At 39.6% G+C, this 14641-nt stretch overlaps 1 protein-coding gene across 1 annotated transcript; it reads right to left on the minus strand.

Annotated features, from left to right (window-relative positions):
- Nucleotides 1-590: 590 nt before the first annotated feature.
- On the minus strand, nt 591-12422 carry LOC123053123 (dynamin-related protein 3A). Its single transcript, XM_044476526.1, has 20 exons — nt 12003-12422; nt 10547-10829; nt 10430-10458; nt 10242-10343; nt 9858-9926; nt 9690-9749; nt 9065-9178; nt 8678-8726; nt 8231-8337; nt 6891-6983; nt 6674-6766; nt 6463-6600; nt 5702-5815; nt 4535-4669; nt 4390-4414; nt 2131-2252; nt 1895-2041; nt 1338-1390; nt 1131-1230; nt 591-1053 (listed from the first exon to the last, which is right to left on the minus strand). The coding sequence occupies exons 1-20, from the start codon at nt 12357-12359 to the stop codon at nt 928-930; spliced, it is 2316 nt and encodes a 771-aa protein (XP_044332461.1). The 5' UTR covers nt 12360-12422; the 3' UTR covers nt 591-927.
- Between the last annotated feature and the right edge of the window lie 2219 nt (nt 12423-14641).

The following is a 14641-nucleotide window of genomic DNA, read 5'->3' on the forward strand; positions in this document are numbered from 1 at the left end:
ATGCATATAAGAGAAGCATTGTGGGCCCAAGGAAATCTTCTGTGCAAGTCTGTTGAACGCTTATCGTATCTTCATTCAGTTTGTCCCGCCGGCGTCTTTCTGCTAGTCAAATTACCCGAGGAGGCGAGGAGTAGACAATAAAGACGTGGACAGACGTCCTCAGATATACTAGTAATAATCAACCGCGCCACAACCACATAGTAGTTTCTCCTACCCGAGGACCAAGTGCTAGGCGATCGAAACATAAATATAAATCGAAGCAGAAAATGATAATATAGGGTGTGTTGAAGAGTGATGCTGATGCAGCACCAATGTGTTTTGAGCATGCGAGGTAAAGAGACCTATTCGCAGGACAACCAATAAAGCATTGCAATTCTTACTGTGTGCTTTTTGATCCCATAAAGTTAAGAACTGAATGCTGCCGACACACATTACGCCTTTTAATAAAACTAAAAAAACTAGCACCGGTTGATAGAGCCGATACCTTGCTAAGAACATCATGATTAGTACATGATGGCTCAACACCAGATTCGAAGCTTACCAACTATATATGGTGGGGCTTTCAAAAGAAATTGCTTGGCATGTGTTCATGACTATAAATTTTGTTTAGATGCTCCTGTAAAATCGCAATTGTAGCGTTGCATGATAATATCAGTGCAAGTGGTTCCCCGTTGTCAGGTCAACAAGGGGGGTAACATACATACTGATCTACTCCGGATGTTGTTCCAGCCATAGCTTCCGATTACAAAGAAATGCCTTTGTAGAACAAAATTTGGATGCCCAGCTCAAAACTCAAACAAGTAGCTCAAAAATGTTTGAGGATTGGATCAAAACCAAGTGAAGAGGTGCCCTTTTTCGCACCTGGTCCGACGAACATGCCACATAAGCATGTTCATGTACATTTGATGCTTCTTTCAACTGTACAAGTTAAGGGAGGATACCCCTAGGATTGCGATTGCTGAGTCCAGGGATATTCGGCAGGCCAGTGCCATACTCAGAGAGGCTGTAGCCCCTCTCAAGCTTCTCAGCTTCAAGGGGAAATTCCTCAAGCGTCTGAAAAAAAAAAGTACAAAAATCAAATGGATGCTCGACACAGAAGTTGATAAGAACATTTAGAAGAGGAGTAATACCCTGTGTGCCTGTTCAAGAACTTGGAGCGTTTCTTGAATACGCTGCCGTCTGATAAGTACTTCATCTGTTTCCCTCAGCATGTCATCAAGTAGGCTCTCCCTGCACATCAGATCGTCATTATAGAATGATTCTTCCAGGTAGAAAGTAATCTGAAATTTACGATTGGGTTGCTCGCTAGCAAGTACATAAACCAAAGTGCAAGTCACCTGTACAGTTTCCGAATTAGAACGTTGTGGAGCTCCCGCTTTGTGTGGTTCACCTTAAGTAAAAGATCAGTCAAACGCCAGTGTCACCAATACAGACTACTTTGGAAATTAGATTTTAATTGTAACACTAATTAACAAGTAATGATACTTTTGCTTGGCACAATGACCAGCGTTGCTGGAACCTGTGACTTTTAGCAGCAAATTTTTAGTTCATGCAAGAAAATGTCTAGGTAGGGACAAAAAGAGATAAGTAAACCTCTCTTGAGAAGTAGTTTTTGTCTTTGATTCAGAGTATGCCAATATAGCATACATCTACACCAGGAGTTATATATTATAACATCCACAATTAGCATCCCAGTGTTTTTTATTTATATATATAATTCGACCGTTGGAGGTAAAAAAAAATTAACAACAGGTATGTTAAAGCTCTCGAACAATTGGAGCAAAGAACAAATAAGTCAGTAGAATTATATTGCAAATTCACCAATAAGTAGATGGTCAACAAGGTATCTTCAAGACTTTAACAGGTATCACCACATTGTAGACACTAAACTTACCAAAAAATGCATTATAGCTTTGGGAACCGCATCCTCAATACTCTTTCTGACAATGTCATAGTAAGATTTGACCAAAAGCTTCACAATAGCTATCTCTGTTCTGTCCCGGTCAGTCTTGTTTTCTGATGGTTTCAAGGTGCTCGGTGGCTAGTAAGAACAAGGATAAGAATTGAAGATGAAATATGAAGTGCTGATGAATTACATATTGCAAAGCTCACTTGTGATAGTAAATTCACCTCTCTTAACCGAATCATAGAGTATAAGCTATTGAGGCTGTAACCTCGTGGATCTGACATGCTTGACAAACTCCCACTAACAAGTGAGTGACCATTCTGGCCTCCACCTGCCACACTTGTTCCTACATTGATTGTACCAGATTTCAGATCATAGCCCAAAAACATATCTCCTGATTGTACCAGATTTCAGATCATAGCCCAAAAACATATCTCCTTATATACAACTGCAATAATTGGCAGAACTGTTTGATATATTGTAATTTGCAGGTATTGAACACTTCAATGTATAGAACTTGCAGGTACTAAACACTAAGGCAAGTTCGAATATAAACAGAACATATTTTTGGGCCAAAGTTTATAATATCGAGGCTGTGTCTCAGGTGGCTCCAGAAAGGATGCACGGGATACATAGAACAACGATGTACAGTGTGCTAGTTAAATGCCCCCAGGCCTTTCTCATCAATCATTGCTGCCGTTCAAAGGTAGATATCATTATATTCCTAGTATGTGCGCAGACGAAGTTACAAAACTTTGACCAACAATGCCCAGAACATATTAATCGGTAGATTTTTCATATAAAAATACAAACATGTCATTATATTATTACGTAATTTATAACTAGGTAAAGTAATGGGCAGCAGTGTGTATTGGGTAATGATCAATGGTGTGTACTGGAGACTGGGTGCACTTGAATTACTACCTCATGTAGCATAGCTACACAACATTCATCTAGCCCGTTTAAGATGGCCCATAGAAGCAAGGCTCACTGTTCAGTTGCATGAAGGCTAAAGTGAAGAATATACTCTCTTTTTTTTGGGGGGGGGGGGGGGGGGGGGGGGAACAAATATAGAATATACTTTGAAAAGTAACTAATCAAACTTCCTCGGCAACAAAATTATCTATAGGTAGATGGGACGAAAGGGGGTGGTGCGTTCACAGCAATGACGCTCTAACACATGCCCTGATGGATAGTGGTCAAGACAAAGAAGCAGTCCGGATGATCACAACTCCACTAATCCAATACTACTGTTTCCATGGTTGCTCATCTACCCATGCGGGAGACTTTTTTTTCAAAAGGGCTTGTATTAATTACAATTAGGCAAAAGTTGCAGGCTATATTGCCACCAAAGCTATATATTTTTTACCAAATGACCAATCTCGCTTGGAAAGACTAGGATTCCCTTGCCTTGGATCCAAACATACTCTGTGTTGAAATCTGAAATGACAAGTAAAAGATAATGGAGGTAGTATTCAGAAATATGATAGTTTACATCTTATATGGGCAATCCAATCTCATCACTTAGCAAGAAGGATGAGTCGAAGTTCCCAACCGAAGGGTATTCACATCATGTGGCTTCCCAGTGAGTAAATGTTTCTCCACAAATAGATTTATAAACGAAAGGCATACAGGTGGGTCGATTTGGTCATATCATACTGTATTTAAACTTCAGATCATCAGAAGATTTTTCTTTTGTCTTTGTATCGTATGAATTGCCAAGCAGGATTCAAATTGCCTGCGTTAACCTGTCGAAACAGCTAGGATTAAGGACAGGTTATACCAGCCAGGTGCAGCAGTGACTCGTTAAATTCGTGTTAAACCACTATGGGGCTAACCATGGGCAAGTTTGGGCGATTTGCACTTCTGAATATCACGTCTCAACAAGCAACTGGTTATTTTCTTCTAAACAGGAAGTGAACAGATGGTATTATGAATACACTGATGCAGCAGTGCATGGCGATTAGCCAATCACATATATGTCCAGTTCTTACAGGTTGGGCCATGTGATCTAGGAGTTAATTCATTGGTGCCCCGGCTGCTCAACGCCTGGCCTGGAGCTCGTTTGGTTGCATCCTGGAGAAGCCTGGGTAAGCCTGACCTGGATCAACCGGCACCTTGGTTAGCCTGAACCAGGTCTTCCCAGTTCAGGCCACTAGGCCAGGTTTCAGCTGGAAGATGATGATCCATGACCCCGAATCCGCCAGCACCAACCATAACCAGCCAGGAAATGGGAACTTAAACCTCTTAGACATATTACTAGCAAATGAACAGTGCTTAGTTATTCATATATTATATAACTGGTTCAAATATGAAATCAAATGAGCTATAAGGAAAGCATGACCCAAATGCAACATCATATGAATTCAGTGCAACCCAGATTGACATCGTGCTTGCACAGAAGTTACAATGATAAAAATCTCCAAAGCAGAGAAATGCAGATCAAGCATATGACTTGTATAATTACAGCTACACTGGTTTACCTGCATCTGTATCAGGCTGAAATCCCTGGTCAGCAGAAACACAAGACAGAAAATGAAGTTGGGTAAAATTGTTAATATCATGTTATAACACATCTAGAAAACAAATTTTGAAACAGTAATAAGATACTATTTGAGATCTGATAACCTTCTCAGCTGTTGCTCCTCTGGAAGTATCTCTTGCAAAAACAGCACGTGACTTTTGACCTCTTTCAGATTTGAGCTGTACATTGTTCTCAGTAGAAGATTTTAGCTGCGCCTCAGAACTTATACCAACACCATCCTGCAATAAGTGAAGTGGAAAAAAGATGTAACACCTCCCCTCGAGTCTAAACAAAATCAAATGAGCTTAGCAACTAAAATGTTGATGTATGTCAAGTACCATCTTCTAGTAATCTGCAATTAGATGACATGTATAAAACTCACAAGTTGATTCTTTGTAAATTCGCTAAACCTTGTGGCTCAGATTGATTTATACCCGGCTTATGTTTACTAGCAATTGTACATGTCAAATGCATGTTTCTCGGAATATATATTGCATACACATAGAAAGTATAAACTAACAATACGAGGACAGACATATTTAAGATATAAGTGTACTCACTACCAAATTATTTCTTATCTTACAAACTACTCGAACGAAAAATATTACGCATTAGGCATGACCAACTATCTAGACCAACATCTAGATCTGTATTTTCTTGTCGCCTTGACGTCTGTTCGCCCCAGTCGAAGATAGATCAGAATTTGGTCCTGGGGCTTCTGTTATTTCTTAATTTTATTAGTTGTGTCAACAATTATAACTAATCATGTAGTAATTCAAACAAAATCAAATTACTTATATTATTGTGACAATAGTTGTAGTTGACTCTGCTAATACAAGAAAAACTCAACACTGAAAATTCATGTTTTCACTCTTTTTCTAGTGAAGTGAATTCCGCGAGCATGCTGACAGTATGTAATCTGTCAATACGATTTTGACATAGAATTATTCAAGTTAGGAACAATTTGTGTATGAACACAACTTCCATCCACATTGATTCCAGAGCCATCATGCAAGTTGACCTACTCCTTTCAATTAATTGTTTTCTTCAAAAGGAGCGGTTGCGGGTGTCGTTTACTATTGAATTCTTAGTGACGTTAAAAAATTGATTAGTCAAACTAAAGAGAATAAAACTACTCCGCGGATAGCAGTAGCAGAGCAGTCGAATGCAAAGGTTCATTGTTGCAAAGGTACATCCCAGTCATCCACATTGGACTTCTCCTTTACGTTATTCAGGAATAGATACAAAATTTGAGGTGGAAAAGATGTTACCTTATGAACCGATAGTGAAGTTGGTCCTCTCGAAGATAGACCTTCGTGCTTAGCAAGTTCAACAACCTTGCTGCCTCCAACAAAGCTTGAATGTGAGGTATTTATGTAATCCATCTGTAGAAATATTTGTATAATTGCATATAAGAAAATAAACACAAAAGACAAAAAAATGGAGCTACGTGCACAAGCGAATAACAAATCAAGACACTCATTAGCATGTATCTGCAACCCCAGTGCCAAGTACCAATCCACAAAGTTCAAAAAAAAGAAGGTTCTTCATTGGAATAGATAACCGGACATGTAACTACCATAACTGAAACCAGAATAGAACATGGGAAAACATGAATTAGATTGTGAAAAAACTAAATACAATTACAACTGAGATAGATTGTCACAATGCTGAGCTCATAATAACCTAACTTGTTCAACAGTATTTAAACATAACTGGTAATAAGTGCATAAATAACCAACTTTTGTTAGGATACTCAAGACTGTATCCTTGCATTAATACCGGGGGACACGAGTACAGTGGGACCCTTAAACCAGAGTGACAGGTTATAGCAGCCACATTGTTAAAAACCAGCTTCTTTGCAAAGCATATCCAATAGTGTAAGATGAAAGCAACCAATTGTTTAATGGTTGGTTACTTTAGTTGCAGGATACTGTGGATAGTAAACACCCCGAAAATTAAACTTTATTATTGGAGAAATCCAATGGTTACCACCAATTGGCAAATAAGAACTCAGAATATAAACACTTACCTCCATTTCAATAATATGAGTTATCATTGTCTCCGCAGGTCGAAGACCATCTCTCAAGAAATTGCTAACTGATTCACCCATCCGTCTTTTAAGAATTGGGTATTTCTGCAGCTCACTAGTTAAGCAACCATGGCTAATCTGCATTATTCAGGATACCTTATAACTAACGTAATTAGAGGTTGATAGGAACAACATAGTTACGAGTGCATACTTTGACTAACTCGTCATAGATAAATTTGGCACACTGAAGACTTGGATCAAGCAAACGGTCTATCTGCTTTCGCACAAGAATCTCAAAAGGCACCTACAATTTATAATAGGAAAAAAAAAACATACTTCTGAGCATGGAGAAGTCCGGTAAGAAGACATTAACTGGAATAACAAAAATTTAACAAGAAAGGATTGCATCATCCAGAGAAAAGGTAAACCTCTGGCAGAAACATAGCACCCTTTGGACCGTCAGAGTTCTGTATGCTCGTGCGGATATCTTCATCGCTTATATTCTTGCAAGGGTCAATTTCCTTCATATAGAGTAAGTAACTAAGAAATGTGAAACAATAGATTTATGACACACAAAAAAGGAAATATGTGAACCACAAGATGAAACAGGTGAAAATTATGACACATACTGTTGCTAAAATGATGGGAATTTAAAATGTAGTTTGTAATGCCATATAGCTATATACGATGATAGAGTAACACTAGCACGAGGTAATTGTTTCTGCCCAGAAATTAAAATGATCTGCAGGAAGATATACTAGTTTATTACAGTGCACAACTTTTTCCCCTACAGCATGTTGATATAGGGGACACAACAATTAAGGCAGAAAAATACTATAATGTGACTATGGAGAGCAGAACCCTTCCTGAAAGGGCGGATCTCAAGAAAATTCTCTGGTAAGGCATACTAAACTATCCCAAGAAATTCCCGAAAAGGAGAGGTCATCACCAAAGAACCAGCCATTTCACAAAATGCAAAATCAGTCTACATACAAAATAACTAAGGAAAAATTACCACAATAACTTAATCTAGAAAATGGTAGAAGTTGCTGTTCGCTGTGAATTTGTATTCATTTTTTATTTTTTGCCACTGTGTAGGTCAGTTTATGACATGAAGTTTATGTCAAAGTATCACTTCCCACATTTCTGCTCTCATAGCACCCACTAAAACCACTTAGCTCGTGTAGTATTGTGAACAACATGGAGCTCAACTGACAAGAAGCGGCAGCAAAGCGCTAAGGAGGCAAAATGGAACCTCCATCGCCAGGACCTGTTCTGCTCACTGCCAACCGCCCGCATCACTATTACACTGAAGCATCAACTGCTGCACCATGTTCCCAGCTGTGTCGCCCTGCCATGCTGCCCATTAAGCCCAACTGTGTATCTAGTGGGTTTGCAGCAGCAAGGGCTTTCAGTTGTGACTTAGATTGAGATTTTAAGCATGCGCTAACTCTAACTGATGCATGCAGTCATTTTCTCAGCGGCTGGCTGATGCATTATCAAGTCCAGGACCAGGAGTAACATATGCATGTGCTTTAGGAGTAGAAAGAGACACTTGCTTGTTTTTAATGAAGCAAAGGGGTATATTTGGCGGAGTGCTAGATGAAGCATAATTCTGTAACTAGTGAGTAGTATTGTTGCAAACTAGTCCCAGGGAGCACTATTCTCATTATATGCAAATTTAATTCTCATATTAACACACAGTGAATTGTAATAACTTGGATACATGTCTGCTGTGTAAATATGTCAAGCTATTGCTTTTGCAAACCTCCAAGCTTTTGACAAAAATTGACTGAAAAATGTAGTGAATTCTTGCTCCACCAGAAAGCTGATCTGTTGACACTTTATTTTTTCCCTCCACCATCGAAGAAAAAGCTGAAAACATGAAGATATTATTAACATTAGAAAAAGAATGGCATTGGGAAAATCAAACACTTCACAAAATAAGTTCTTAATATTCTGACATCTAAATTGTCATGTAACTAAAAGAGTTCCACAATGGTAAAAATAAACAAGCAAATGCTTTCTAGACAGTTAAGATAATTTAAAGATATAAGTACTTTTTCTGAGTTTTGAATTAATTATTGAATGGAACTGGACTACAAAGGATTGTTGATTGAGTCACCATAACAGCAATAGTTCTTAAAAATAGCAACAAAACAAAAATTAGTAAGTTAAGGTTTTACAATGAATGGAACATATCATTCTTCCTTACCTTCACAATATTTTCCCAATATGTTCAATAGTTTGACTCCCTGACCAGCCTGCATATCGAAGACCAGAAAGGCAGGGTTGAAAAGTAAAAGAAAATGACACTAGAAACAAACTAACATGTGCGTGAAACAAGAGAAGACCAGGTAAATATATGGTTACTAAGAAAAACAACATGCATAAGGGAGTCAGGTGTGATGCGTCATGTATGTAGTTCAACAGAGCATGACATATGATAATTGTAATAACTAATAAGTGATTCTCATGCCAATGCATATAAGATGTAGCAAACTCTAAACTATGCACAGTTAAGGCATCCCAGCAATAAATGACAATTCCATCATAAAGCAGGTATTCACAATTTATACTTATGTAATATCAGTGTAATTACCGTCGATTCTGCCGTATCACCATATGCAGCATGTTCCTTGGCAACTGCTACCAACTGAGCATTTATTCGAGATTTCAAACCTGGAAGCATATCTGTGATGTGCTTTAGTAGAATCTGCAAATAAGAGCCAAGAGTTGCAATGATGAGGTGCACAGATAGAATCATTAGATGTATTAATATCACTTATGGAAGCATCATAGACAGTGTCTATGGATAAATGAAGGTGCCCATAGATAGTGCATCAATACATACGGCAAAGGCTTGACCTTTTTCAGCAAGGCGTTCATTAGTTACTATTCAAGAAGTATTATATTTCATCCACTTAAAAGTTTTGTTAACCAACCAACTTTTATCAAGTTAATCTCTCAGTTACATGCTAAAACTAGAGGTTTCAACTTAAACATGAAAAATCATTCATTGACCCACTATCTTGCAGTAAATTGAGAATGATTCATCCTAGATCAGATTAGTGTCAAAAAAACATTTCTCCTGGAGCCTGAGTATGTTGATGTTTGTTCAGGATATTATTGGTAAATGAAGTACAAAGAGACTAACAACATAAGCAACATAAGCAATACAGGGGCAAGAAAAGTACAACAAATATTTAACAGCAATGTGTCAATACCATATTTAACTTCTTGGCCAATTGAGGAACACCACAACATTGTGAAAGACCATGATAAGCCTGTTAAAAGAAAAGAAAATAAATAGAATCAGACACGGCTTCTAAGAAAATATGCCTAGTCACAATGGATAGTACTGCTGCAAGAAAATTCACAGGTTCCAGGCATACAGGTAGAGTCGAGAAAAACTTCTCCTCAAAGGCAAGTGCATCTTTGATGCTTCGGTTAAAGTTGATGTCCTGTAGGAATCATCCACTTGTGTTAGATTAGAAGTTAGAACAAATAACTTTATCAATTTAGGCAGTAGCATTATCATTAACTGCTAAGATCCAAGTTTAAATAACCAATTGAATTCACTACCAACACATATAAAAAACTAAGAAGTTTAGAAATATAACAGCACAGCACATGAGTTTCTTGTCGTGTTTTTATGTGTGTGTGTGTGTGTGTGTGTGTGTGTGAGAGAGAGAGAGAGAGAGAGAGAGCAGCCAGAACATGAAATTCAAAATGACAAACAAAATTATCAGGGTTTGTGGTTTTGCCTCGGAATATACCTCTTGGCTGCGATTCACAATACCTACATAACCAAGCTTGAGGGGGATTACATTTCCCAGTAAAAAGTTACGAGCATCAGTACCCCTGTCCATGATGTCCAACTAAGGCCATTGAAAAACAAATCAAAATTGTCATCACAGAGTAAGGTAACAACTTTGCAGTATTAATTTTGTGCACACATTAATACCTTGGTGATAACACCAATTGTACGAGATCCTGCCAGAAAGACAGCAAACAGTTAAGTTTACACTTCTTAGCTACAAGGAACTTCATAATAAATTCTTCCATAGAGTTGCTTAAGTACCATCAGGATCACCAAGCCGTGCCAGTTGAAGAGCATCAGAATTAGCTAAATCTGCATTTGCGGGTGAGACGGCCAAGATAATGCAGCTTGGATGCTTAATGTATTGCATGATCATTGTTCTTATTCTTGACTCAATATCACTAGGCTGATCTCCGACCGGAACCCTTGTAATTCCAGGGAGGTCAACCAAGGTGATGTCAATTACATTTGGTGAGAAGATTTTCAGACGAATCTGTTTGTCAGAGACACCTTTGTTACCTCCAGCTTCTTTGTCCGTTTCCGACTGAAAGCAGGCAATATATTTCTCTCGTGAGAACATTATGAAGGCATGCAATTAATAAATAATACAGTTTCAAATATTACTTGAGAGGTGCTACAAATAGAAAGAGTGGAATAAGATGAATAGAGGGAAAAAATCAGCGTCTCGCAAGACTAAGATAAATAAAACAGAAGGAACAAAGTTAAATATTCAGGACTTACATGTTTACTAATACAATGAAAACATAAGTTAGACAAAAAAAAATAGACATATAGACAAATACTGCCTCCATTCCAAAATACATTATGTTCGTCCTAGAAAGCCTGCAGTCAAACTTCTCTACCTTTGACCATGTGTGTGTGTGGGGGGGGGGGGGCATACTATCACATGAGAAAGCAATTACAAACTCTCCGGAGTGTTCCATTAAGGCAACCTTTCTGAATCTAAGTATATTTATCGTGTATGATCCTCCCGCATGTTAGTGTCCAACTGGCTTCGGCATTTGAGCAAGGCTAACAAGCACCAATAGGCTAATAAGCGGATATACTGGGGATGCATGATAATATTCAGATTACTTGCATCTTGCAGAGTGATGCCATGCTATAGAAAAAAGAACAGAACTATCTTCGAACTTTGTCCTGATGATGATTGTGCCACCATAAAGAAATAATTGTGCGCACAAGACTGACTGGAAGATCCATAGTAATGTTAAAAGTGCATGATTCACAATATCTGCTGCAAAGTTTAAGCAACAGTTATTTTCGACAAGAAGAACTAGTGTGAAGATGGACATTAACTGATAAAATTCTAGCCAGTAATATCGGCGGATGCTAGTGCAGAAGTAACACAGCATGTCAGCACAATTGTTGCTCCGTCCGCAAACTACAAAAACTGCAAATTATGTATAGTTGTAGTGGTACTCTTACGAACTACAATCCTTTATTTAAGTCATGGAATCAGCAAAACAAAAATGCCTATAGAGTACAAGAAGCAAACAAGCAAAGCTACAGCCGTCACCAAGGCTGACGCACAATTTTTGGGTATCCAGCATTACAGCAAACATATTGCATACATTCGGAAAACAAGCAAAGCTACATCAATCCGTGAGACCGAGGCACTCGTTTCAAGCCCCAGCGACAGCAAACATGTCACCCGCACGCAGCAAAGCAAAGCTGCAGCAATTGCAGAAAAACTGACCTGGATCTCGCGCTTGATGTGTTCGAAATCGTCGAATCGGCGGCCGGGGGCGTGGAGGAACTCGCCCCACTCCTCGGGGGCCGAGTGGCGCACGAGCTGGAGCACGAGGGGGCGGCGCGTGCAGATTTCGGGGCCCCTCGGGAGGAAGTCGCGGCCGACGAGCGCCTCCAGCACACTCGACTTGCCGCTGCTCTGCCCGCCGATCGCCGCAACCTGTGGCAGCTCCACGCCGGCGGCGGCGTCACCGTCCAGCCGCGCCATGATGTCTTGCAGCCTATTGACGAGCGGGATCACGGCTTGCCCCACTGTCGACGGTTGCGCCGCCGCCGCAGCAGCAGCCGCTGCCGAGTCAGCCATCGCGGCCGACAGTGTTGGGTTTTGGGAGACTAGAGGGAACGCTTTGGGGCTCTTTTCCTCTCCTTTTCTTCGCTGGGGTTTTGTGGATGTGCGGATTGTGTGAGATACCAGCAGCATCAAAACAGAACGAAAATTTACAAAATGGAAACGAAAACGAAAGTTTACAAAGTTTCCCATACTCCCGTCAAAAAAAAACAAAGTTTCTCATACAAGCGAAAACAAAACAGCATTTTTTTATGAAATTTATGTAAAAAAGGAATTTCCATCTGTATATGTATAGGGAAACTCTTCTAATCACCCGGCGGATCACATCGTTTCGTCTGTGCCAGGGCCGTATGGTTTTATCGATCTATTTGGGAAATTGTATGGAGGAAATCATGATCTAGCTCGGATCTGAGATGTATTGTTGCTATAAGAGGAGTTGTATTGTCTAGGGTTCTAACCCATAGTTGGCAATTGTGGAAATCAACATGAACTTTCCGGCCACGGCCCGGCTGGTTATAAACAAAGTAATGACAATTAGTGGTAAAGAAAGTGAAGCGCTACAGTGAAAACGGTAAATCGGAAGGTGGAGACACGTTGTAGACGCAGGAGCCATCGTCGTCGTTCGTTGTTGCTGAAGCGATATTATCTAAAACGTTGAATCTCTTTTAGTGAAGGCTGAAAGTGTTAACTGAACCACCAACAGTCAGTCCTGACATTGCCCCCTTGTAAGATTCAACGTGTCCTCACGGTGCTTGTGCTGCATTTACACCAAGCTTGGGTTGTCACTTTGAAAAACTCCGGAAAAGTATACTTAATGAAATCGGCATCCTCCGAGGTGGCCTCCTTAGAAGAAATTTTTTGCCATTGTATCAACCACTGTACCACCGGCATGTTATGCCTGGGAACTTGTTTGACCTGAAGAACCTCTGTTGGGCCAGTCTTGATAGTACCATGGACTAGGTATGGATTTTGGACCAATGTGCTTTTCAACTGACTAACATGGAATACTAGATGAATTTTCACATGCTCAGGAAATTGAAGTTTGTAAGCAGACTTGCCAATCTTCTGCACAATGAGAAATGGTCCATAATATTTATGTTGCAATTTCAAGGCGCCTCTAAAACCATAAGCTGCTAGTCTGTAGGGAGCCATTTTTAGATATACCATATCTCCCACCTCAAAAACTCTCTATACTTTTTTAAGATCTGCATAATTTTTCATTCTGTTCTGGGCTTGCAGTAAGTTGGTTTTTAGTTGCTCCAGCATCTGTTGCTTAGCAGACAGAAAGTTGTGAGCTTCTTTCTCCTAGGGTCCAGGTATGGCTAGTTTAGAAATCATTGGAGGGGAAAAGCCATAAAGAGCTTGAAAGGGGGGCATTTTGATAGCAGTGTGGTATGTGGTATTATACCAATATTCAGCGAGAGATATCCAAGAGCACCACTTTAGGTTTTGTATTTGCCATGCATCTTAGATAAGTCTCAACACACTAATTAACTCGTCCTGTTTGGCCATCAGATTGAGGGTGGTATGATGTACTGTACCTTAACTCATTTTTCCAAGCATAAAAAATATCCTTCCACAATTTGCTGGTAAATATTATGTCTCTGCCTGATATGATCAGTTTGGATGGTCCATGTAACCTAGCAGCGTGTTTGTTTGGAGGGAGTTGCCGATGGGGAATGGGAGTTTAAGGTCTATGGAAGTTAAGTTCCTTTGATTGGCTCAGGTACATGGGAGTTAGGATGGGAAGAGGAAGGGGAATTAAGAGATCCAACTCCCTTGAATCTCTTCCCTGGGAGGACCAGGTAATTAAGCGTGGTAGTGGGAATTGACGTAAAAAGAAAAAATGTTTGCTCACGTCTTGTTGTTTAATGGCTGATGAAGCGCTCATTTTTCTTATCCAAACTCCCGTACCGTCAACAATTCTCAGGCCTGTAACTACCTACAGAATTCCCATCGATTATTACTACCACACACCAAACATGGGAATGGGACTAATAATCTACTTCCCAAGTCTAATTTCTTCAAAAACTCCCCCTCGTAAACTCCCATGCCCAATACCTCAAGCTGCCAAACATGTTATAGGTATATTATCCAGAAATGCTTGTGCCACACTAAGGACAGTATATGGGTGGGATAGTGGAACAAAATGGGCATATTTTGTATATCTATCCACCACTAACAGTATCACTTCTTTGCCATTTGAATTTGGGAGGCCTTCTATGAAATCCATAGAGATATGTTGCCATGCCATGTCAGTTATAGGGAGGGGATCTAACAAACCAGGTTGAAGACAA

This window comes from Triticum aestivum, chromosome 2D (assembly GCF_018294505.1).
Source record: "Triticum aestivum cultivar Chinese Spring chromosome 2D, IWGSC CS RefSeq v2.1, whole genome shotgun sequence".
Taxonomy (NCBI): Eukaryota; Viridiplantae; Streptophyta; class Magnoliopsida; order Poales; family Poaceae; genus Triticum; species Triticum aestivum.